Genomic DNA, 27,549 nt, shown 5'->3' on the forward strand with positions numbered 1-27,549 from the left:
AAGTTGCTCTAGGAGGATGTGTTGGTACCATTCTTTATTCATGGCTGTGTTCTTAGGCAAAATTGTAAGTGAGCCCACTCCCTTGGCTGAGAAGCAACCTTACACATGAATGGTCTCAGGATGCTTTACTGTTGGCATGACACAGGACTGATGGTAGAGCTCACCTTGTCTTCTCCGGACAAGCTTTTTTCCAGATGCCCCAAACAATCGGAAAGCGGATTCATCAGAGAAAATGACTTTACCCCAGTCCTCAGCAGTTCAATCTCTGTACCTTTCGCAGAATATCAGTCTGTCCCTGATATTTTTCCTGGAGAGAAGTGGCTTCTTTGCTGCCCTTCTTGACACCAGGCCATCCTCCAAAAGCTTTCGCCTCACTGTGCGTGCAGATGCACTCACACCTGCCTGCTGCCATTCCTGAGCAAGCTCTGTACTGGTGGTGCCCCGATCCCTCAGCTGAATCAACTTTAGGAGATGGTCCTGGCGCTTGTTGGACTTTCTTGGGCGCCCTGAAGCCTTCTTCACAACAATTGAACCGCTCTCCTTGAAGTTCTTGATGATCCGATAAATGGTTGATTTAGATGCAAACTTACTGGCAGCAATATCCTTGCCTGCGAAGCCCTTTTTGTGCAAAGCAATGATGAGATGACGGCACGTGTTTCCTTGCAGGTACCCATGGTTGACAGAGGAAGAACAATGATTCCAAGCACCACCCTCCTTTTGAAGCTTCCAGTCTGCTATTCAAACTCAATCAGCATGACAGAGTGATCTCCAGTCTTGTCCTCGTCAACACTCACACCTGTGTTAACGAGAGAATCACTAACATGATGTCAGCTGGTCCTTTTGTGGCAGGGCTGAAATGCAGTGGAAATGTTTTTGGTGGATTCAGTTCATTTGCATTGCAGAGGAACATTGCAATTAATTGCAATTCATCTAATCACTCTTCAAAACATTCTGGAGAATATGCAAATTGCCATCATACAAACTGAGGCAGTAGACTTTGTGAAAATTCATATTTGTGTCATTCTCAAAACTTTGGGCCACGACTGTATGTGCAGCTGTCCAAAATACATATGAAATTGATTCCATTTAAATCAGTCTAATAATATCTCACACTATTTTCCAATGAAAGCATAATGGTTGACATTCAGCAATGTAATTAATGCAACATTGATCTTATATTAAATCAGGAGAGTTCCATCATTTAACCATGCAGACAATTAGGAAATCATTATTGAAATTATTATTATTTCAATTCCAATCTATAGTTATATTTATATTGAATCACAATTATTGTATGAACTTTAATTACATATTGTTTATGCAATTAAACTGACAACAATTGTGACCCAATTCAAGAAGCTAGGCGTATGTTACACGTCACAACTTCACAGGAGAGGCATTTTATTATTATGTGTTTTTTTTGGCAGAAATGCGTTTTGGAACATGTGAACTTTCATGTATCTTAATAACAAACGTGTATGCCATCTATAAATATGAATAAAGATTTAAAATGACGAGTTGGATTAGCCAAGGAACAATACATGAACCTTCCCGCTAGCCATGATTGGCTGGACATGCTGAGAGATGAGTTCGAATTGGTCTTCCATGTAGCATGCTTCTATCTAAAACATGAGCTGCTCATTATGTGTGGATAATACCTTCTACTGCAGCTTTTTTTTTAAAGATGTCATGAAGAACTGAAAAAGTGTTGCATTGCTGCCCTGAAGTTAATAGCGCTTTCGGCAAAGATCAGTGGGAAAAAGTTGTGATGGGCAACTTTCTAGAGGACGATTGTGCCATGCTGACTGAAACGATGAGGAAATCCCTGATTTAGGTAAAAACATTTTCATTGAACCAGACATTTTAGAGTCTTCTGATGACCGTGATGGTGGAGTAAATGGCGATCAACAGTGTTGTTGTCATGGAAGAAGTTGACCAACTTTTGAAATCAGTGGAATGCCCAGTGGAAGCAGAGAGATTATTGCCAAATACAGAGAGAGTTGAAAAGAGAACACACAGAAGGCCGTTGTTAAAACACCTGTCTCCGGATTACATCTTCAAACTAAGGGCAACCATGGCATCCATCACAGAGGGAGAAGTGTTCGTCAATGATTACGGGTAAGAGTCTAGCTACATTTTCAGATATCATACGTTTCTAATTTAGTCAGAAAGTTGTTTTCATTGCAAGTTAAAGCGTACTGTTAGCTAGCTAGCTAACGTTAGCTGGTTGGCTTGCTATCTTTGTAGTAATATTATTTGTATCTCAGAAATACATTTGCATTGTTGTTATAGCCTAATGTTAGCTAGCTAGCTAACATTGAACCTAGTTGGTTAGCTTTAGCTACTTGCAGATTCATGCATGGTGCATGGTAGTATGAGTTGGGATTAGCTAGCTAACTATATGTCTAAACAAAATACTCCACTATGCAAGTAACAATTTTACTGTAGCGTTTACACCTTCTGCATCCTGTGCATGTGACAAATAAACTTTTATTTTATTTTATACAGTGTGTTTACTAGAGACGGTAATGGGAAGAACAACATTACTTGCACCAAAATCAGATTAGGATATAGGCCAAGGACTAGATAAAGTATATTTCGACTACTATTTTTGCTACTACTTTCCCCACTTTTAGTCTTAATATCTTTGGTTGCTTACAACACTACCATATTCACTCTGTTTTGCACATGGCCTCACATGTGAATCCTTAAAGAGATGGGTGGGGCTAAGGCTTAAGAGGTTAAGAGGGTGTGAACAATGCTGAATGGGTGTAGACATCAAGAGCTCTGTACCAAAACATTCACTGGCCATTTTCTCAAAAGTGGGGATTCAACTTCATGAACTTTAAAAGCAGAATTACTTTCCTACTGTTCCTCAACTGCATTGTATGATATACCACGTTTTCTAGCGCTGAAAAAAACCCATCTCAAATGTGCTACATAGTACTGAATCATGGGTGTTGGGTCACAATTCTGTGAGATCAAGTAAAGACTTTCGAGGTGTGATCAACTGGTAAATATTAATTGAGCTATTCCAAAGACAAAGGACTGTAATAATGTCATATCCAGGGTTACAATAAAATATTCACTTAAATACCATTTTCTACTGCATGCGAAAAGTGCAGATCTCAAGACTCTTTTGATGACTTAAAAATAATGTATGTTATGAAAAACAATAAATACAGTTCTGTATTGACAATAGGTGTTGTCTCATCCTCTTTCTAATGTTCCTCTTTCTAAACACTCTTAGCCTACTATGATAACCATGAGTCAACTTTTTACTCAGTTAGGAAGTTGCACAGGTCCATTGGCTCCCTGGAGAAACGAAATATCTACACCTGAATGACAAACAACATCTGTTTACTCCCAGCAAACAATCTCTGGTGAAGCTGTGGTGGAAATATCACACACAGGATATACAAGTAGTGGGTTTTTAAAGTGTCTATCACACTGGGATTAACAGGTTAAGAAACAGAAATACCTTATTTAGATAAGTATTCAGACCCTTTGCTATGAAACTCGAAATTCATCCATCCTGATTCCATTGACCATCCTTGAGATGTTTCTACAATTTGATTGGAGTCCACCTGTGGTAAATTCAATTGATTGTACATGATTTGGAAAGGCACGTACCTGTCTATATAAGGTCCCACTGTTGACAGTACATGTCAGAGCAAAAACCAAGCCATGAGGTTGAAGGAATTGTCCATAGAGCTCCGATACAGGATTGTTTCGAGATGCAGAATTGGGGAAGGGTACCAAAACATTTCTGCAGCATTAAAGGTCCCCAAGAACACAGTGGCCTCCATCAATCTTAAATAGAAGAAGTTTAAAACCACCAAGATGCTTCCTAGCGTTGGCCAACCAGCCAAACTGAGCAACTGGGAGAGAAGGGCCTTGTTCAGGGAGGTGAGCAAGAACCCGATGGTCACTCTGACAGAGCTCCAGAGTTCCTCTGTGGAGATGGGAGAACCTTCCAGAAGGACAACCATCTCTGCAGCACTCCACCAATCAGGCCTTTATGGTAGAGTGGCTAGACGGAAGCCACTCCTCAGTAAAAAGCACATGACAGCCCGCTTGGAATTTGCCAAAAGGCACCTAAAGGACGCTCAGACCATAAGAAACCAGATTCTCTGGTCTGATGAAACCAAGATTGAACTCTTAGGCCTGAAAGCCAAGTGTCCCGTCTGGAGGAAACAAGGCAGCGCCCATCACCTGGCCAATACCATCCCTACGGTGAAGAATGGTGGTGGCAGAATCATGCTGTGGGGATGTTTTTCAGCGGCAGGGACTGGGAGACTAGTCAGGATCGAGGGAAAGATGAGCGGAGCAAAGTACAGAATGATCCTTGATGATAACCTGCTCCAGAGCACTCAGGACCTCAGACGTTCCAACAGAACAACGATCCTAAGCACACAGCCAAGACAACACAGGCGTGGCTTCCGAACAAGTCTCTGAATGTCCTTGAGGGGCCCAGCCAGAGCCCGGACTTGAACCCGATCAAACATCTCTGAAGAAACCTGAAAATAGCTGTGCAGGGACGCTCCCCATCAACATTACAGAGCTTGAGAGGATCTGCAGAGAAGAATGGGAGAAACTCCCCCAAATACAGGTGTGCCAAGCTTGTAGTGTCATACCCAAGAAGACTTGAGGCTGTAATCGCTGCCAAAGGTGGTTCAACAAAGTACTGAGTAAAGGGTCTGAATACTTATGGTTTTTTTATTTGCAAAAACTTTAAAAACCTGTATTGCTTTGTCATTATGGGGTACTGTGTGTAGATTGACAAGGGGGGGAAACAATTGAATACAATTATAGAATAGGTCTGTAACGTAACCAAATGTAGAAAAAAATAAAGGGGTCTGAATACATTCCGAATGCACTGTATGCCCATCTCTTACATCCCCCCTTTGTCAAACACTTGGATTCAGGAGGCAGGCATTATCAAGAATATACTTCCGGCTTCATGCAACATCACATAAAGTCTTATTATTATTTCAGTTTCCATATCCGTTGTCTTTCCACTATCATCAAGCTTGGTTGAGAGAATGCCAAGAATGTGCAAAGCTGTCATCAATGCAAAGGGTGGCTACTTTGAAGAATCTAAAATATATTTTGATTTGTTTAACACTTTTGGTTACTACATGATTCTTATTGTGTTATTTCATAGTTATGATGTTTTCACTATTATTGTACAATATAGAAAATAATAAAATAAATTTAAAAAATTGTAGGTGTGTACAAACTTTTGACTGGTAATGTACATACAAAAACATAGATATCGAAACAAAAAATGTAGAAAATCTACCTGCAATAGAGCATGCTGAGAAATATGATAATGATGGGTGTGGTTTTGCTTTAACACTGGTTATTAACACCAACACTGGTGTTATTTTACACAAATGGGTGTTCATTTAACACCTGAATCAACACTAGAAATGGTACACTGAAAAATCAACACTAGGTAACACTGGCCAAATTGGTGTGCAGGCATCATAGAGGCGGATGTGAAAAAAAGGACAAATGAGAAATCCTCCAGGGTTCTGGTCTACACTGAATCACCACAGTGTGAATAAGTGCAGCTTTGTTTCATTGACATCCTGCCTCTCTGGATCTAACTGCAGCCACGACAGGAAGAATACACAATGTCAAGGCCCCGGCTCTGATTTATGGAACTGCAGAGTTCAGGCGGCACCGACCCCAAGGTGCTGCTGGGAGATAAAATCCTGCATGGACCAATGGACATCACGGACGACCATCTCCACACTCCCCTCTCTGCTAGTCGAACCGCACTCTTCACCTCCAAGGCAAAAACATCATATAATGCCATAGCTAGCTGCGACACACCACCCTTTCACACCCCTAACCAACTAGCAACCACACAACTGATCTGTTTAACAAAGCTGTAAATGTCATGAAACAATACTGATGAATTCACTTATTAAAACATTTCAAAATAGTTTTTTTCCCCCTGATTATATAAATTGGACAACATAGACTAATACTAGCTTATCCTTCCTACAAAAGGTAAACTTAGCAAGGTAAACAAAGAGCAGATCAAATAATTAGTCCACTTTAATATAGATAAAATTACACATTACTAATATCCACAATGCCTCTACCTAAAATAATTAGCCTATCTCAAAGCATTTAGGCACCATTTGGGAATTTGTAGCAGGAGCACCTAAACTTGCCTCAGCATGGTTCAGTGTGAGAGCACAGTCAGAGCCCTATCAGAGCCCAATATTAAACTGCAGCCCATTGTGAGTGTGTATTATGCTGGGCCTCTACCCCACTGAGCCCCCTCTGCAGTGCAGTGGCTCTCAATGGCTCTCCCAGCATGGGCTCCTCTTTTCTCCTCTCGTCTCCTGCAGCAGGGGAGTCAGATGCCCACGCTCATCCATCATGTTACCAGGCATACAGCCTGCCCGCCCCACCTTTATGACAACACGCAGCGAAAACAACCATATTGGCTTTACTTAACAACATTAGCCATGAACACAGATTGACAGCAACTCCCCACAGCCTCCTACATCAAATAATACAGAGCAAATAGCATTCAATACAGCCTGTCATCCAGGGAATTAGAGATTCAAAAACAATTTTAAAGTAATAAGTGAAAGCCACTGAATAGAATGAAAATGCAAATGTGGGCTGAGGACTCGCATGTTTCAAAACAACACAAACCTCCTGCCTGGCTTTTTTAAACACACACAGTACATTAGGGGCATCGCACTGTTGTGAAAAAATGTGTTTATCCTCTGTGGTCCCTCTAATATCTTACAAGAGGGTTGTTTTTTTTCCTAGAAGCGCTAATTTAGTTTTACGGTTGATTTGGTTACATGAATGATAATTACACCAACAACACAGAGATTTAATCAGCTATTCCATATGAGGCCTAGTCAATGCTTCAGTCTGCACTCCTACAGAGTGATGGTTCTGAGTATTTAGTATTTTATTTGCATCCCCATTATCTGTTGACAAGGCAGCAACTACACTTCCTGGGTGACAAAACGGGGTAAAAACACGAGATCAAACAAAACCTTGTGCATTATACAAATTTACACTGCTCCATTATTACATTACAATTCTAAGAATAATGTGTGGGTGTATGTTTTAGAGAGAGAGAGAGAGAGAGAGAGAGAGAGAGAGAGAGAGAGTGAGAGTGAGAGTGTGTGTGTGTGTGTTTCTCTGAAAAGCCCTATATGGATTAGCCATGCAATCCATGCTTCCAACAGGTTGCACAGCCTAATTGTTTGCATGCTTTGCCAAAGGGCCCTATCATGCGGAATAGGTGGTTGGAGTTCGTTGGTCCCCAGTGGTGGTGAGTATACTTGTAGCTAGACCATAGACTGCTGGTTATGTATTTGGTTGTGTATATTTTGATCATCTTTATCACTATGATCGCTAGCTACCCTAACTAGCTTGCTAGCTAACCTAACCTCCAGCCTCACCTCTTGCCTGCTCACCAACAGTCGGGGAGAACAGAATTAGGTGGGTTTAGTCTGACCTGTTCAACATAGTATGTTTGTGTGTTAGACATCACCTATCCCTAACTGACATTGGTAATAGACCAGTGACTGAATGTGTTCACAGATGCATGAGATGCAGAGGCATGGCACTCAATACATCTACTCAACACATCTACACTGAGGTGAATACTAATAATACAGTACAGCACACATGCCCAGTAATAGCAACACCCTTTTAAATTCACTGATGAACTCTGCCTCAACTCTGCCTACTTCTACAAATGTACTGGAGATGCTTTTGCCAGACGGCAGACTCAGTCATTTGATGGGGAGACCATAATTGGGTAGGTTTTATCTGACCTGTTCAAACTTCCACATAGTACCTGTTTGTGTGTCAGATATTACCTATCCTAACTGCCATTGGTAATAGAACAGTGACTACATGTGTACACTACCGTTCAAAAGTTTGGGGTCACTTAGAAATGTCCTTGTTATTGAAAGAAACTGACGATCTCATACAACGCTGTGTACTACTTCCTTCACTAACCAGAATAGAAAGAGGAGTGGGAGGCCCTGGTACACATCTGAGCAAGAGGACAAGTACATTAGAGTGTCTAGTTTGAGAAACTGACGCCTCTCAAGTCCTCAACTAGCAGCTTCATTAAATAGTACCCGCAAGAGGCAACTCCGGGATGCGGGCCTTCTAGGCAGAGTTGCAAGGAAAAAGCCATATCTCAGACTTGCCAATAAAAAGAAAAGATGAAGATGGGCAAAATAACACAGACACTGGACAGAGGAACTCTGCCTAGAAGGCCAGCATCCCGGAGTACTAGATCTTCAGTTTCTTGGCAATTTCTCACATGGAATAGCCTTAATTTCTCAGAACAAGAATAGACTAACAAGTTTCAGAAGAAAGTTATTTGTTTCTGGCCATTTTGTGCCGGTAATAGAACCCACAAATGCTGATGCTCCAGATACTCAACTTGTCTAAAGAAGAACAGTTTTATTGCTTCTTTAATCAGCACAACAGTTTTCAGCTGTGCTAACATAATTGCAAAAGGGTTTTCTAATTATCAATTAGCCTTTTAAAATGATAAACTTGGATTAGCTAACACAACGTTCCATTGGAACAATGTACGTGTCACGACTTCCGCCGACGTTGGCTCCCCTGCCTGTTCGGGCGGTGCTCGGCGGTCATCGTCACCGTCCTACTAGCCGCTACCGATCCCTTTTTCGTTTGTCTGTTGGTTTTGTCTTATTAGTTTCACCTGTGTGTATTTTGGTTTAATTAGCTTCCCTATATGTAGTAGTTTGACCCGCCCTTGTTTTGTGCGGGATTGTTTTTTGTTACTCTGTTGGTTGTGGTTTTCATGTTTGTATTCTCCGGACTGTTTGGTCCTGTGTTTGGGCTGGTCTGTTTTATGCGCCCTGTATGTTGGCGTGACCGTTTTTGGCCGGAGAATAAATCACGATTTACTGAACCCTGCTCTCTGTGCCTGATTCCAACCCACCACTCCTAGTAGGCTGTGACAGAACACCTCTGTACACCTATGTAGCTGTTTCCAGCTACAATAGTAATTTACAACATTAACAATGTCTACACTGTATTTCTGATCAATTTGATGTTATTTTAAATGGACCAAAAAAAATGCTTTTCTTTCAAAAACAAGGACATTTCTAAGTGAACCCAAACTTTTGAACGGTAGTGTATGTGTTCACAGAAACATGTATGGAAACATGTATGGAGACCCAGACCCATGACCCATGTATGCCCCCATTGGGTAGAAGTTTACAGATATAACATCATGAGAAAAATTTACACAGCAATTAGCCACAATGAACAAACAGTGCAGCAAGGAGGTCGTTTACTGATTGAATTAACCACATACTGTAAATAGAAACAAAAGCAGCATCAAAGCGGCACCACGATGCTGCTTAGTAGCTCCTTGATGTTTAATAAATAGGGAAAAATGTGTGCTCCCAGGCCGCTAGTTGGCATAATTAATGATTCTACGTCTAAACGCTGGCGTTAAACCATTGGTGCTGTGATTGCACTCAGTCCTTCTACTATCTGGACACCAACAGGTTACAACAACAGACCGGCGACTGCTCACACACTGCGAGGGAGCCAACACCAGGCCCCCTTTTTAAACAATAACCTAATTGCAACATTTATAACCCCAAATCTGGAATTTAATTTAGTCCAACTTAAGGCTGCGCTGGCATGAAAATACTATTTGATTAGAACAGCAGTTGTTTCATTTGTGGCGCAGCAGATTGCAGAGCATCTCTATCCGGTGCGCAATCTGTATTCATTACGCTGTGAAAAGGATGATCCATGTCCTGACTCTGCACTGATAATTTCATGCAGATGCACAGGGCTCCAAATGGCCCCAGTGCTTCCTTTACAACGGCTATGCTAAGGTCCTCTCTGCCACCTCACATGCTGGGCTCAGCAGTGCTGCTCAGACAATTTCAACCTTTTAGGAACTCAAAAGGCCTCATAGGCACATCCTCACCACCCATGGCAGGGAGTATCAAAAAGGTTCAGACATTAAAAGTTAAACCGTGAGATATTTTGCGATTTTAATGTAAATTGGCCTCTTGTGTCTGCCTGATATTTGTAGTAGCATTGCCACACAGATATAAACTTCCGCTTTCTAGATTTCGGACGAGGACCAGTCTGTGACTGGATTTGGCAGTGATTCACAGCGTTACTCTGTTGATATCCATACAGTGCGCAGACGCTGTCACGCCCTGGCCATAGAGAGGTTTTTATTCTCTATTTTGGTTAGGCCAGGGAGTGACTAGGGTGGGCATTCTAGTTTCTTTATTTCTATGTTGGTGTGGTTCCTAATCAGAGGCAGCTGTCTATCGTTGTCTCTGATTGGGGATCATAAATAAGTTGTCCTTTTTCGTTTGGGTTTTGTGGGTAGTTATTTTCTCTAGTGTCTGCACCTGACAGAACTGTTTTTTCATTTTTTTCTCTTTGTTATTTGTTCGAGTGTTTTTTTATTAATAAAACATCATGAATACTTACCACGCTGCGTTTTGGTCCATGCATTCCGACAAGAGCTGTGACAGACGCATACATTCCTGATGAACACAGGACACAGAGATGGGGTTCTATACTGTCAAATCCAAAATAAGATTGTTTAACTGTTAATTAACAATCCATAGTAATACTGTAAATACTGAGATCAATTATGTTATAGTGATCTGATTTCAAACACTGTATAGAAACAGAAGCATGCCTATTGCTAAATTGGCTTTATTCTACTGTCTGTTCTGTTGAAAAACATAACTCATATCAGAATGGATTTTACTAGGAGGCTTTGACTGAATAAAGCTATAAAATAAAGCTACACATTCTGATGAGTCTTCATCAGAAGATAACCCATGGAAACATATTTAGCTATAATTAGAAAATCCAGTGTGTGCCCTCATATCCTTTTGTCTATGTCATTATGTCATTATCAGTCTTGACAAAGAATAAGATCCATTAGTTCCCCTTGGAGAGGAAGGTTACTTGATATCATGATAACTCTGAGTGCACTGGTTAATAACTTGTAGGCCTAGCTATGTCTTTCAAAATCACAATTTCCTCTTACTATGTCTCTACTAAGGTTTAAACCTATAATCCAACATGTTATATCAGGTGTAGGCCTATTTGTTCCCAAATCTCACTTTGCTGAATAATCCCTTTGGTAGACTACAAAAGCACACTCCTCTTCAATAGTGACTGGGAGAAAAACCTTGAAAGCATTCCCCACAGCAGAGCAGAGGCACAGGAAATATAAATGGCTATGCTGTTCCTAAAGCAAAGGAAGAAGGGAAAAGCCAAAGAATAAAAAACAGGGACTCTGCCTTTGCAGTCTTTTTAGCATTGCAGAGTAAACAGAGGATGAGACCTGTTGCTGAGTGGGGGTGCCAGTGTGGGGAGACCTGATAAACTGCTTGTCTAATCCAGGAGCACAACGCCGTAAACCCTCCCGCAGGCGGGCCCCACATCGAGCTGCCGCCGGCCATGATTACACTCATCTGCCAGTATTCATGGGGGAGCCAGCCAGCCACATCAGCAGTGAAGGACATCCGGCAACAGAGGATAGGAGGGGTTAAACAGCCACATCCAGACATGGACCAAGGCTTCCTTTCTCAGGGTGTCAGGTCAAACCCATCATCACAGATTTTTTTTAAACTATATGCAGCATTCAAGTGGTCCAGGAGCCCGGCTCTGGCAAGCACTGATATTACACAGCACAACAACCATAAGGCTTCCCAGAAAAGCCTCTGTTTCAAGTTTCAAGATCACATGCACAAGTACTGTCAAATCAAATGTTATTTGTCACATGCGCCGAATATAACAGATGTAGGTAGACCTTTCTGTGAAATGCTTACTTACAAGCCCTTAACCAACAATGCAGAACTTTTGAAAGAGTAAGTAAAAAAATATTTGCAAAAAAAAATGAAAAAATGAACGAAAGTAAGAAAAAAAGTAACCCAATAAAATAACAATAACGAATCTATATACATGGGGTACCGGTACAGAGTCAGTGTGTTGGGGTAGAGGTTTGCCAAGATAATTGAGGTAATATGTACATGTAGGTAGGGGTAAAATGAATATGCATAGATAATAAACAGCGAGTAGCAGCAGCGTAAAAAAGGTGTTCAATGCAAATAGCCTGGGTAGCCATTTGATTAATCGTTTAGCAGTCTAATGGCTTGGGGGTAGAAGCTGTTAAGGAGATTTTGGGATCTAGACTTGGTGCTCCAGTACCGCTTGCCCTGCGATAGCAGAAAGAACATTCTATGGCTAGGTTGGCTGGAATCTTTGACAATTTTTAGGGCCTTCCTCTGACACCGCCTGGTATAGAGGTCCTAGATGGCAGGAAGCACTACCCTCAGTGAAATGCCTTTCTTACAAGCTGTTCTATTTGTGGGTGAGGGAAATACACTATGTATACCAAATATTAGGAACACCTTACTAATATTATTTGTAGTATTGCCCTCAGAACACCCTCTATTCGTTGGGGCATGGACTCTACAAGGTGTCGAAAGTGTTCTACAGGGATGCTGGCCCATGTTGACTCCAATGCTTCCCACAGTTGTGTCAAGGTGGCTGGATGTCCTTTGGGTGGTGGACCATTCTTGATACACACAGGAAACTGTTGAATGTGAAAAACCCAGCAGCGTTGCAGTTCTTGACACAAACAGGTGTGCATGGCACCAACTACCATACCCCGATCAAAGGCACTTCAACATTTTGTCTTGCCCATTCACCCTCTGAATGGCACACATACCTAATCCATGTCTCAGTTGTCTCAAGGCTTAAAATTAAAATCCTTCTTTAACCTGTCTCCTCCCCTTCATTTTCACTGATTGAAGTGCATTTAACAACTGACATCAATAAGGGACCATAGCTTTCACCTGGATTCATCTGGTCAGTCTCTGACATGGAAAGAGCAGGTGTTCTTAATGTTTTGTATACTCAGTGTGTATGTATGTATATACAGTGCCTTGCGAAAGTATTCGGCCCCCTTGAACTTTGCGACCTTTTGCCACATTTCAGGCTTCAAACATAAAGATATAAAACTGTATTTTTTTGTGAAGAATCAACAACAAGTGGGACACAATCATGAAGTGGAACGACATTTATTGGATATTTCAAACTTTTTTAACAAATCAAAAACTGAAAAATTGAGCGTGCAAAATTATTCAGCCCCTTTACTTTCAGTGCAGCAAACTCTCTCCAGAAGTTCAGTGGGGATCTCTGAATGATCCAATGTTGACCTAAATGACTAATGATGATAAATACAATCCACCTGTGTGTAATCAAGTCTCCGTATAAATGCACCTGCACTGTGATAGTCTCAGAGGTCCGTTAAAAGCGCAGAGAGCATCATGAAGAACAAGGAACACACCAGGCAGGTCCGAGATACTGTTGTGAAGAAGTTTAAAGCCGGATTTGGATACAAAAAGATTTCCCAAGCTTTAAACATCCCAAGGAGCACTGTGCAAGCGATAATATTGAAATGGAAGGAGTATCAGACCACTGCAAATCTACCAAGACCTGGCCGTCCCTCTAAACTTTCAGCTCATACAAGGAGAAGACTGATCAGAGATGCAGCCAAGAGGCCCATGATCACTCTGGATGAACTGCAGAGATCTACAGCTGAGGTGGGAGACTCTGTCCATAGGACAACAATCAGTCGTATATTGCACAAATCTGGCCTTTATGGAAGAGTGGCAAGAAGAAAGCCATTTCTTAAAGATATCCATAAAAAGTGTTGTTTAAAGTTTGCCACAAGCCACCTGGGAGACACACCAAACATGTGGAAGAAGGTGCTCTCCTCAGATGAAACCAAAATTGAACTTTTTGGCAACAATGCAAAACGTTATGTTTGGCGTAAAAGCAACACATCTCATCACCCTGAACACACCATCCCCACTGTCAAACATGGTGTTGGCAGCATCATGGTTTGGGCCTGCGTTTCTTCAGCAGGGACAGGGAAGATGGTTAAAATTGATGGGAAGATGGATGGAGCCAAATACAGGATCATTCTGGAAGAAAACCTGATGGAGTCTGCAAAAGACCTGAGACTGGGATGGAGATTTGTCTTCCAACAAGACAATGATCCAAAACATAAAGCAAAATCTACAATGGAATGGTTCAAAAATAAACATATCCAGGTGTTAGAATGGCCAAGTCAAAGTCCAGACCTGAATCCAATCGAGAATCTGTGGAAAGAACTGAAAACTGCTGTTCACAAATGCTCTCCATCCAACCTCACTGAGCTCGAGCTGTTTTGCAAGGAGGAATGGGAAAAAATGTCAGTCTCTCAATGTGCAAAACTGATAGAGACATACCCCAAGCGACTTACAGCTGTAATCACAGCAAAAGGTGGCGCTACAAAGTATTAACTTAAGGGGGCTGAATAATTTTGCACGCCCAACTTTTCAGTTTTTGATTTGTTAAAAAGTTTGAAATATCCAATAAATGTTGTTCCACTTCATGATTGTGTCCCACTTGTTGTTGATTCTTCACAAAAAATACAGTTTATATCTTTATGTTTGAAGCCTGAAATGTGGCAAAAGGTCGGAAAGTTCAAGGGGGCCGAATACTTTCGCAAGGCACTGTATCTCTATGTACATATTCTTATCCCCTTACACTGTGCATAAGACAGTAGTTTTGGAATTGTTAGTTAGATTACTTGTTGGTTATTACTGCATTGTCGGAACTAGAAGCACAAGCATTTCGCTACACTCGCATTAACATCTGCTAACCATGTGTATGTGACAAATAAATTTGATTTTGATTTGATTTGACCAGACAGTATCAGATAGGCCTACACATACTGAGACAGAGGGGCGCCGGTAAGATACCATACATTCAGCCTCTTGCAAATTGAAGGAAAATGATGAAACAGAGATCATTTTTTGGGGAAGCCTGGGTTCCCTTGGCATCCATGAATACACGCCACTGGGAAAAAGAGAAATAATTTAGTTAGAATGTGAGGTATCTTGAATTCCTGAAGGACATCAAATTTCTCCTCTTTTACTCCAAAACAGACTTTTTATATTGACATTTATTGATGATGATGTTATGTAATCTAACATGATATACAGTATATGGCACATACAGTGCAAGAATCAAGGACATTTAATCTCAGGTGACTGACTTATTTTGTGCAATGTCATGCTGATAGGAGCTATTAGATCACTCGGTCGTGACCGAGTATTACAACTTAAGCCATAGCTTTCTCAGATTGATGAATATTGTTTTAATGGCTTAAAAGGTTATCATATTTCCTCTGCACTTTGCTATATTCTGAATAGAAGGTGAAAGGTACATTTGCACTTTAGTTTAAGAGATGTGAATGTTTGGACATCTTTCTGCAGTGTATTGTGGAGACGAAAGAAAGGCTCAGTAGTTTAGAGTCCCTTTTTTTTCGCCGAGGAGGGAGGGAGGGAAATGTAGTTATGAGAATTTGCCTGTTTATATATAATACAGTGCCTTGCGAAAGTATTCGGCCCCCTTGAACTTTGCGACCTTTTGCCACATTTCAGGCTTCAAACATAAAGATATAAAACTGTATTTTTTTGTGAAGAATCAACAAGTGGGACACAATCATGAAGTGGAACGACATTTATTGGATATTTCAAACTTTTTAACAAATCAAAAACTGAAAAGTTGGGCGTGCAAAATTATTCAGCCCCCTTAAGTTAATACTTTGTAGCGCCACCTTTTGCTGTGATTACAGCTGTAAGTCGCTTGGGGTATGTCTCTATCAGTTTTGCACATCGAGAGACTGAAATTTTTTCCCATTCCTCCTTGCAAAACAGCTCGAGCTCAGTGAGGTTGGATGGAGAGCATTTGTGAACAGCAGTTTTCAGTTCTTTCCACAGATTCTCGATTGGATTCAGGTCTGGACTTTGACTTGGCCATTCTAACACCTGGATATGTTTATATTTGAACCATTCCATTGTAGATTTTGCTTTATGTTTTGGATCATTGTCTTGTTGGAAGACAAATCTCCATCCCAGTCTCAGGTCTTTTGCAGACTCCATCAGGTTTTCTTCCAGAATGGTCCTATATTTGGCTCCATCCATCTTCCCATCAATTTTAACCATCTTCCCTGTCCCTGCTGAAGAAAAGCAGGCCCAAACCATGATGCTGCCAACACCATGTTTGACAGTGGGGATGGTGTGTTCAGGGTGATGAGATGTGTTGCTTTTACGCCAAACATAACGTTTTGCATTGTTGCCAAAAAGTTCAATTTTGGTTTCATCTGACCAGAGCACCTTCTTCCACATGTTTGGTGTGTCTCCCAGGTGGCTTGTGGCAAACGTTAAACAACACTTTTTATGGATATCTTTAAGAAATGGCTTTCTTCTTGCCACTCTTCCATAAAGGCCAGATTTGTGCAATATACGACTGATTGTTGTCCTATGGACAGAGTCTCCCACCTCAGCTGTAGATCTCTGCAGTTCATCCAGAGTGATCATGGGCCTCTTGGCTGCATCTCTGATCAGTCTTCTCCTTGTATGAGCTGAAAGTTTAGAGGGACGGCCAGGTCTTGGTAGATTTGCAGTGGTCTGATACTCCTTCCATTTCAATATTATCGCTTGCACAGTGCTCCTTGGGATGTTTAAAGCTTGGGAAATCTTTTTGTATCCAAATCCGGCTTTAAACTTCTTCACAACAGTATCTCGGACCTGCCTGGTGTGTTCCTTGTTCTTCATGATGCTCTCTGCGCTTTTAACGGACCTCTGAGACTATCACAGTGCAGGTGCATTTATACGGAGACTTGATTACACACAGGTGGATTGTATTTATCATCATTAGTCATTTAGGTCAACATTGGATCATTCAGAGATCCTCACTGAACTTCTGGAGAGAGTTTGCTGCACTGAAAGTAAAGGGGCTGAATAATTTTGCACGCTCAATTTTTCAGTTTTTGATTTGTTAAAAAAGTTTGAAATATCCAATAAATGTCGTTCCACTTCATGATTGTGTCCCACTTGTTGTTGATTCTTCACAAAAAAATACAGTTTTATATCTTTATGTTTCAAGCCTGAAATGTGGCAAAAGGTCGCAAAGTTCAAGGGGGCCAAATACTTTCGCAAGGCACTGTATATGAATGAGTGATGGTACAGAGCAGCATAGGCAAGATACAGTAGATGGTATCGAGTACAGTATATACATATGAGATGAGTATGTAAACAAAGTGGCATAGTTAAAGTGGCTAGTGATACATGTAATTACATAAGGATGCAGTAGATGATATAGAGTACAGTATATACGTATACATATGAGATGAATAATGTAGGGTATGTAAACATTATATTAGGTAGCATTGTTTAAAGTGGCTAGTGATATATTTTACATCATTTCCCATCAATTCCCATTATTAAAGTGGCTGGAGTTGAGTCAGTGTGTTGGCAGCGGCCACTCAGTGTTAGTGGTTGCTGTTTAACAGTCTGATGGCCTTGAGATAGAAGCTGTTTTTCAGTCTCTCGGTCCCAGCTTTGATGCACCTGTACTGACCTCGCCTTCTGGATGATAGCAGGGTGAACAGGCAGTGTCTCGGGTGGTTGTTGTCCTTGATGATCTTTATGGCCTTCCTGTAACATCGGGTGGTGTAGGTGTCCTGGAGGGCAGGTAGTTTGCCCCCGGTGATGCGTTGTGCAGACCTCACTACCCTCTGGAGAGCCTTACGGTTGTGGGCGGAGCAGTTGCCGTACCAGGCGGTGATACAGCCCGCCAGGATGCTCTCGATTGTGCATCTGTAGAAGTTTGTGAGTGCTTTTGGTGACAAGCCGAATTTCTTCAGCCTCCTGAGGTTGAAGAAGCGCTGCTGCGCCTTCTTCACGATGCTGTCTGTGTGAGTGGACCAATTCAGTTTGTCTGTGATGTGTATGCCGAGGAACTTAAAACTTACTACCCTCTCCACTACTGTTCCATCGATGTGGATAGGGGGGTGTTCCCTCTGCTGTTTCCTGAAGTCCACAATCATCTCCTTAGTTTTGTTGACGTTGAGTGTGAGGTTATTTTCCTGACACCACACTCCGAGGGCCCAAAAACAGTATGACACTGTTGCCGCCCATTGAATATGGCCTGTGTCAGTAAACATGAGCAAAAAAGCGTAATGAATTTGTTGCCAGCAGCACAGTTACAGTCGCTAACGCTCTGGATAACATGAAAACAGGCTAACCAGCTCTGCTAGGGCGAGTAAAATGGTCAGAGTGAGGTGTTCTCTCATTTGTGTCTGGAAGTAGCTAGCAAGCTAGCCAACGTTACAAACAGACAATCTGGCCATGCTCTGAATTTACAAACGCCCAGAGCGGACTCAGAGCACACTCTGGCACTCCAGATGGAATTTACGAATACACCCTAAAAGTAGTTAGTTAGCATATCATTAATATACTGGCAAGTGGGATATATTAGTACCCAACATTAGGTAGCTAGCTAACATACCGGTCGATACTGCTGTAATGTTATGATATGCGGTTCATAAGGATAGCATAGCTCACAAATTGTTAGCTAACATAATGTGAAACGTAACTTTTTTGAAAAGTCCATACTTTATTACACTGCTCAATATTTTCTTAACATTTCTCACAATTAGTTAAAGCAATGAATTTGTCTCCGCTTTAGTCGGACTTCAGCTGCATATTTTCCGCCATTATCTTCAAATCTGAAAACGTTGTTATTATTTTGTCGTATGTAGTACGACATCCAGGTACTTTTGGCATACTAACTATATCCATACTATGACCAATAAGCATACTACATACTCAATTTACATCACAATAGTACGTGCGGTTAGTATGAGTATTCAAACTTAGCTTATGACTTGGGTGGCTGGAGTAAATTTTTAGGACCTTCCTCTGACACCGTCTGGTATAGAGGTCCTGGATGGCTGGGCCGGACCCACTACCCTCTGTAGCGCCTTGCGGTCGGATGCTGAGCAGTTTCCATACCAAGCCTTTATGCAGCCAGTCAAGATGATCTCAATGGTGCAGCTGTAGAACTTTTTGAGGATCTGAGGGCCCATGTGAAATCTTTTCATTCTCCTGAGGGGCAAGAGGCATAGTCATCACCTCTTCATGACTGTGTTGGTGTGTTTGGACCATGATAGGTCCTTAGTGATGTGGACACCGGGGAACTTGAAGTTCTCAACCCGCTCTACCACAGCAATCAGAGGTGCAGTTAACTCTAATGAACTTATCCTCTGCAGCAGAGATAACTCTGGGTCTTCCTTTCCTGTGAAGGTCCTCATAAGAGCCAGTTTGACTGCACTTGAAGAAACTTTCAAAGTTCTTGAAATGTTCCATATTGACTGACCTTCATGTCTTAAAGTAATGATGGACTTTCATTTCTCTTTGTTTATTTGAGCTGTTCTTGCCATAATATGGACTTGATATTTTACCAAATAGGGCAAACTTCTGTATACCACCCTTAACTTGTCACAATACAACTGATTGTCTCAAACACATTATGAATGAAAGAAATTCCACAAATGAACTTTTAAAAAGCAACACCAGTTAATTGAAATGCATTCCATTCTCTCAACATCTGAAGCAAGTTGAGAGAATGCCAAAAGTGTGCAAAGTTGTCATCAAGGCAAAAGGTGGCTACTTTGAAGAATCTCAAATATAAAATATATTTTGATTTGTTTTACACTTTTTTATGGCACATGAGACACCTGTCTTTTTCGCGCCCATCTCAGTGAATGAATCCATTGCCGAGGCTAAAGTGCACAATGTACCTCTCTCTCCAAAATGACCTCTCTCCCGCCAAATTGTGCACATTCATTGTTTCATAACTTCATTGTGTGAATTGTTTGCTTTTGATTGTTAGTGTCTATCAATTCCCCATTACTTTTAACACCATTAGCACATTTACCATTAATTCCTATAATTTCTCATCTACAATGTTTGTTTGGTTACGATATTTTCTGTTAATCCATTCAATATATTATTCCAGTCTTTATCCTTTCTCATCGTTAGAGTGGACATGTTGTTTGCAGAGCGCGCAACCTCTGCTACACTTATGAGAAACAGGCTTTGGTTTATTTCATTCCATTTACAAGTTTAGTCATTGTCTTTTGTTTGGAGCACTCCTGTCAATGTTGAGTAAAAACATGCACCTGAGTACGCATAGAAGTAGGCCTATAGGCTACCTGGCCTGCGCGCAAATGTAGGCATACTGTATAAATGTTCCCATTTAGGGATCTGATGGTATTTCTGATTGGCTTAACGTGCCACCACTAATGAGCTGTGGCGATTCTCAAAGTAATGTTTTCCTCACGTCAAACAGCAAGCAAACAAAGTCTGTTTTTACATCCATTGAGAATGACAATAGTTCCTCAATGTATATTGAAACATCTTTCCAGCTTTCTCCCTTTCGATTACCCTCTGCGTGAAGGGGGCGAATCTCATGCTCTGATCCAGTGGAAACTTCATAAAATAGGCCCATTTGATTACTTCTTATTCCTTGCAGAAATAGCCTACAGCTGTGTCTGTCCTGAGCTCACTGGCGCTGGAAACTCTGAGGGCCCAGAATATTTTATACCATCTTGCAAGTTTTCTAGCACGAGCTTAGCCCTGGACCCAAGTTAATAGTTGATACAATGTTTCAAGTTCATTGCAGACAGGCCATGCGTAACCAATGTGATTTATAGGATATTTATTTTTATCAGGATATTTTCTACCTGCAGACTGCAATGTTTTTGTTTGTTGGCTTTGTAAGCTATTTTACATACTTGGCAATGGCAACAGAAGATTCTTTTTAGGTTTGCATCTAGATTTGGATAGAATTTTGATCAACCACATGAAAATTATTTTTAGATACGAAGCCGTTATTATAAATTAATTGAAACTGTTCCACAGAAATGTGCATATGACAACCATAACTGTCACGCCGATTGGTGGAACTGGTAAGATAAATTGGCATTCCACATGAGAAAGGTTGCCGACTCCTCGTGTAATCTATTACCGGCAAATTCAGGAGAGTAATGGCCAAATCTGCGAAAGCCAGCAGGAGCGGGAGGAGGATGGTCGGGTCAAGTTAAGTTTTGTTTTTCTTCTGGATATCTTGATCTCTGGCTCCCTCTTGAGTTATTTGTGTCTTAGTTAATCAAACAGTGCGCTTAAAGAATCAGACATCTCGAATGCATACACTACATGACCAAAAATATGAGACACCTGCTTGTCGAACATCTCATTCCAAAATCATGGGCATTAAAATGGAGGTGGTCCCTCCTTTTGCTGCTATAACAGCCTCCAATCTTCTGGGAAGGCTTTCCATTAGATTTTGGAACATTGCTGCGGGGACTTGCTTCCATTCAGCCATATGAGCATTAGTGTGGTCGGGCACTGAGGCCTGGCTTGCAGTTGGCATTCAAATTCATCCAAAAGGTGTTTGATGTGGTTGAGGTCAGGGCTCTGTGCGGGCCAGTTAAGTTCTTAGGGGCGGCAGGTAGCCTAGTGGTTAGAGCGTTGGGCCAGTTGCTGCTGAAAGGTTGCTGGATAGAATAGCCGAATCCACTAATTTGAGGGGTGTCCACATACTTTTGTTTATATCGTGTAGATAGATCATTTTATTAAAACACATAGTGTATGTCTATATATGGAAAAATACACATTTAAAAATGTTGACCAATTGATTGGTCTATAGATCAGACAACTTTCCGTCACCCAATATTTTTGGGGGGCAGGGATAGCCTTAGAATAAATAAATCGCCTCTACCCTCTGTTCTATGTGCAATCACTGGAAAATAAACTGGACTAGCTTTGTTCGAGACTATCCTATCAACAGGTACATTAAGAACTGAAATATACTATTCTTCTCGGAGTCAAGTTTGTTCACAGACTGTATTTAACACCAAGGAAACGTTTCACGATGAAATTGCCCCCAACTCCCAACTGTTCACTGTAGGCACATTCCTTCATATGATATGGGAGTGCCCTGCCGTAAAATGCTTCTGGGGCAAAGTTCCCAATTCTTTTTGAAGTGCAAGAATTTAAATATTCAAAGCTTTGCATATATTATGTTACTTAATGATGAAAGCCCCTTGAATCTCTCAATCAATCAGAGAAGATTACTGATGGTAGGCATCACTGCTGCAAAAAAAATGTTGGCTCTAAGATGACAACCACCTCCCTTTCTCCCATTTAACCAATGGATACAGTTACTACTGTATAAGAAGTTATAACATTAGAATTATTGACAGCGAGAATGAATGGTGCTAGTCAAAGAACAATTGAGGCCTGAGCAAAAATACTTCACTCCGTAAAGAACAATCTCAGCTAAAGCCCCACACATACAAACCAATTACATCTAGAAATGTAGACTTTAAAAAAAAAAACTTCTTTGCTTTCAGGCCCACGGGAAGGGGTGGTATGGGAGGTGGGGGAGGGGTGATCTCTGGTCATTGCGGGGGAGGGTGGGGGTGATTGGGGGTGGGTCTCGTGGGATGGATGGGTGTGGGAGGGGAACTAATGGCTAACCTCGATTGCTGGGTGGAATGGAAAGTGGTGGCAGGCATGGTTTCCGGGTGGGGAAGGGAGGATGCGGGCGGGTGGATGGGGACTGAGGGAGGGAACGTGTTGGGGTTATCTTTGTATGCATTTCTTTGATAGTTTTTTGTACCTGTAAAAACTTAATAAAAAGTCAGTCACAAAAAAAAGGATTACTCCTGGTCTGACAAACAGCGTTGTACCACAGCTGCCACACACTGCGGAAGGAGGACATCGGCAGATGCAGTAGATTGAGACGCAGCCCAGGCAAAACCCCACAAGTCTCTAGCTTAATTAGAATGATTTTTATGAATAAATGGTGATTCTGCAAAGACATCAAATCAAATCAAATTTATTTATATAGCCCTTTGTACATCAGCTGATATCTCAAAGTGCTGTACATCAACTCTAGGGCACAGCACATCACTGTTTCCACTGGTTAAAAACCAGATAGATTTTTCAGAGGTGAGAAAATGATGGCCAAGAATATTGAATAGTTTCCATGCACTCTCAATTTGAAATATGAAAGAGATGTATTTGCTGTAACATGGCTGGCTTATTTACAAAAATTGCTAAAGTGGTATATATAAAAAAAAAGAGTATATCACAACCAATTCATCACTGACACACTATAAGTGTTCATCAATATGTAGACTATCGTCTTTGGTTAGGTGAAACTAGACTAACATGAAGGGCTAGGATTTAATAACTGGTTCAACAGAGTCAAAATGACTTGAATGATAACTCCAGTTCAGAGTGCTGCTATGCTTTGTCCAGTCGTTGCAACATAATTAACCAGCATCAGTCTCACCATACCAGAAGTAAGATAGGGTTTGAGGTGAAGGTTTTGGGGTGAAGAAAAGAAAAGAAAAAGCTGGTGCAGCCAATTTCCACAAAGCTGCTAAACTGATTGAGGCCGACCAAATCTGTTTCACCAGCTTACATTCTTTCAAAATGGTCATCTCGGTTCCAATATCACGGATTTTTAACTGTTTCCAATTTCCCTATTCTCGACTGAGAGTTGGCAGGCTTAGCTGGATAAAACACTCCAGCCCAGTTCCCTGTGAATGTACCGATATCTCTATGGCACAGCTTCCAGATAGCTCTATTTATTTACTCATTATCTTTATTTATATTTATATTTTTAAGTAAACAGCCGATTCACAATTACATCTCTCTCTCACACACACACACACACACACACACACACACACACACACACACACACACACACACACACACACACACACACACACACACACACACACACACACACACAAACACACACACACATAGTGTTACAGTACACATAGGTATAACACACACCGTACTAAAGGACAATCACCAGCTCCCCTAACAACAACCTATTGAAGTAGATTAAATTCACACAGGTCCTCATTTTAAACGAAAATTGGAAAGACAGAAAAATATATTTCCAAGAGAAAGGACTGTGAGGAAACAACTGCTTTTTGTCACCTGTAGTTGTCGGTGTATGCAAGAGTAAGTGAGTGTAGGGTTTGTGTGGGCTTCTCACTATCCTTTCTTTCTCCTATTTTTTTTGTGCCAAAACAGCAAATATCCTGATGGCGCAGGATGCCGGGCGGTATCTGGCCCTAGAATCGATCAGGCTCCTGGCAAAGGGCTTCCATTCATCCCTTGGCCATAAAATTTGATTAGCGCTGACCACAGCACTGCAGGGAGATGGGGCCGATAGGGCCGGGCTGCAGGAAACAGCTTCAGCATCCCACATTTTCATGCACGCTTGCTCTCTCTCCCTCTCTCTGAGAATTGCTTTGTTTTCCCTATCCCTCTTTTCAGCGTATACAGTGCCTTGCGAAAGTATTCGGCCCCCTTGAACTTTGCGACCTTTTGCCACATTTCAGGCTTGAAACATAAAGATATAAAACTGTATTTTTTTGTGAAGAATCAACAACAAGTGGGACACAATCATGAAGTGGAACGACATTTATTGGATATTTCAAACTTTTTTAACAAATTAAAAACTGAAAAATTGGGCGTGCAAAATTATTCAGCCCCCTTAAGTTAATACTTTGTAGCGCCACCTTTTGCTGCGATTACAGCTGTAAGTCGCTTGGGGTATGTCTCTATCAGTTTTGCACATCGAGAGACTGACATTTTTTCCCATTCCTCCTTGCAAAACAGCTCGAGCTCAGTGAGGTTGGATGGAGAGCATTTGTGAACAGCAGTTTTCAGTTCTTTCCACAGATTCTCGATTGGATTCAGGTCTGGACTTTGACTTGGCCATTCTAACACCTGGATATGTTTATTTTTGAACCATTCCATTGTAGATTTTGCTTTATGTTTTGGATCATTGTCTTGTTGGAATACAAATCTCCGTCCCAGTCTCAGGTCTTTTGCAGACTCAATCAGGTTTTCTTCCAGAATGGTCCTGTATTTGGCTCCATCCATCTTCCCATCAATTTTAACCATCTTCCCTTTTGTATCCAAATCCGGCTTTAAACTTCTTCACAACAGTATCTCGGACCTGCCTGGTGTGTTCCTTGTTCTTCATGATGCTCTCTGCGCTTTTAACGGACCTCTGAGACTATCACAGTGCAGGTGCATTTATACGGAGACTTGATTACACACAGGTGGATTGTATTTATCATCATTAGTCATTTAGGTCAACATTGGATCATTCAGAGATCCTCACTGAACTTCTGGAGAGAGTTTGCTGCACTGAAAGTAAAGGGGCTGAATAATTTTGCACGCCCAATTTTTCAGTTTTTGATTTGTTAAAAAAGTTTGAAATATCCAATAAATGTCGTTCCACTTCATGATTGTGTCCCACTTGTTGTTGATTCTTCACAAAAAAATACAGTTTTATATCTTTATGTTTCAAGCCTGAAATGTGGCAAAAGGTCGCAAAGTTCAAGGGGGCCGAATACTTTTGCAAGGCACTGTAACTACCCAGGCCTGTATACCTACATTAGATAGCAGGAATATAATTCAGCTGCCGATTGTCTCCTTTTTAGTATGTTGTTTTCTCTCTCTGAACTACGTTGAAATGTTTCATGAAGCTCCAGGGTTGATAAAACTAAGCAAATGCCCTTGGCATGTGACCACTGCTCTCAACCAATCCTAGAGCTCAACGCATGCAAGTGGCTAGTGCTTCTCGGTACTTTAAAAAGGAATCAGGTACAAACAAACAACTCTTCTGAAGGGCTGTGAAACAACAAAACTTCCAATCATTTTGAATCGTGGGCTACGTTTTTTTTTTTACTCAAAGTGTGCATAGACATTTTAATGAATACAGACAGGTTGATAGCTCTACCAGTTATAGGAAATAATCGAATAACATTTTAGTGTATACTGCAGTATACATTATTCATACAATCACCTACCTGTGTTTCCTGCACATTCTCCACTGTGAAGTTGAACCATACTCTGAAGCGAGGGTTACAGGTGTCCGGTCTGATGAAAAGGTCAAACTCAAATTCACTGATGCAGTCAACACGTCCAAGGTTACCTGGGAAAATAAAGATCACATCCAGACTATCAGGATTCATGTTGGGCTCCCAACAGTTAGGCCTAACCAACACGTTAAAAAAAAAGCATAGCCACTGTCCCAAGAATATTTAATTTCACATACTACATAAGCTTCCTGACATAAATCTGTATTTTTTTTTTTCGAAAGGTTTTCACCAATTCACCTCCTAGGCATCTCCTAGACAGCTCAGGTGGCTAGAAACTTGGGAGATATTTCCAAATGGAATAATACAAATGCATATGATCAACCAATATCCGTTGTAAACTGTGTAGATTTAATGTGAATATAATGTAGGTAGCCTAGCGGTTAAGAGCGTTGGCTCAGTAACCGAATGGTCACGAGTTCGAATCCCAGAGCTGACTAGGTGAAAAATCTGCCGATGTACCCTTGAGCAAGGTACTGAAAACGAATTGCCCCTATAAGTCGCTCTGGATAAGTGTCTGCTAAATGACTAAAACGTAAACATAATCCGCACCCTAGTGACAATGGGTGGGATGAAGAGAATGGAACTTAGCTACTGTTTAGGTGACAACTGGGACAGCTTTGGAAGGTGGTAACTTCAAAATAAAATATAGATTAACAGCAAAGTTGCATCATCCACCGCTGTGTGATTTATATATTGCCATAAAAACTTAGTCCATAGGCCCAGCTTGCCCACTGGCTCGCAGAGTAAACTCACTAGGCAAGAGGACAACCTGCTCTACTCTGCGTCCCTTAGCCGGTCCATGTGGTGTGGAAGGAGTGTGGAAACGAACGACCACCTGGTGCCAGGTAGCACTGAGCTAATTATTGACAGATGGGGTAACCACCACACCGTCAGAGCAGATCGCTCTCCTTCTGCCATCTGAGAGGGCTAATCCACCGCTTCCTGAAAATCCCTTCACTCGTCTCACTGTCCACAGAAACAGCATCATCTGCCAACCCTCATAGGACACTGGATGATGCTCCTTCATGAGCTTTAAAATATATGCATTATTATTTTTGTGCAAGTACATCAAAGACCCTACTGGGAAAAAGGATAACAGAACCCCATATATAATCTGGAAATCATTTTGGACTTGTGTTACAAATTGTATGTTTATTTTGTAACACATGATGCTGTATTTAAACTGTGAACAAAACATTAGGAACACTTACTCTTTCCAAGACATAGACTGACCAGGTGAATCAAGGTGAAAGCTATGATCCCTTATTGATGTCACTTGTTAAATCCACTTCAATCAATGTAGATGAAGGGTAGGGGACAGGTTAAATAAGTATTTTTAAGCCTTGAGACAATTGAGACATAGATTGTGTATGTGTGCCATTCACAGGCTGTATGGGCAAGACAAAATATTCAAATGCCTTTGAATGGGGTATGGTAGTAGTGTATCAAGAACTGCTGGGTTTTTCATGCAGTTTCACGTATGTTTCAAGCCAACTTGACACATCTGTGGGAAGCATTGGAGTCAACGTGGGCCAGCATCCCTGTGGAATGCTTTAGACACCTTGTAGAGTCCATACCCTGACGAATTGAGGCTGTACTGAGGGCAAAGGGGGGTGCAA

At 41.3% G+C, this 27,549-nt stretch overlaps 1 protein-coding gene across 1 annotated transcript in view; it reads right to left on the reverse strand.

Moving 5' to 3' along the window:
- Positions 1 to 27,549, reverse strand: part of LOC112246650 (cytosolic carboxypeptidase 6) — a 455,449-nt gene that overhangs the window by 397,560 nt on the left and 30,340 nt on the right. The window contains exon 3 of the mRNA XM_024415160.2: positions 25,859 to 25,983. Coding sequence (XP_024270928.1) covers positions 25,859 to 25,983 — 125 coding nt within the window. The remainder of the gene's footprint in view (positions 1 to 25,858; positions 25,984 to 27,549) is intronic.

This window comes from Oncorhynchus tshawytscha, linkage group LG01 (genome assembly GCF_018296145.1).
Source record: "Oncorhynchus tshawytscha isolate Ot180627B linkage group LG01, Otsh_v2.0, whole genome shotgun sequence".
Taxonomy (NCBI): domain Eukaryota; kingdom Metazoa; phylum Chordata; class Actinopteri; order Salmoniformes; family Salmonidae; genus Oncorhynchus; species Oncorhynchus tshawytscha.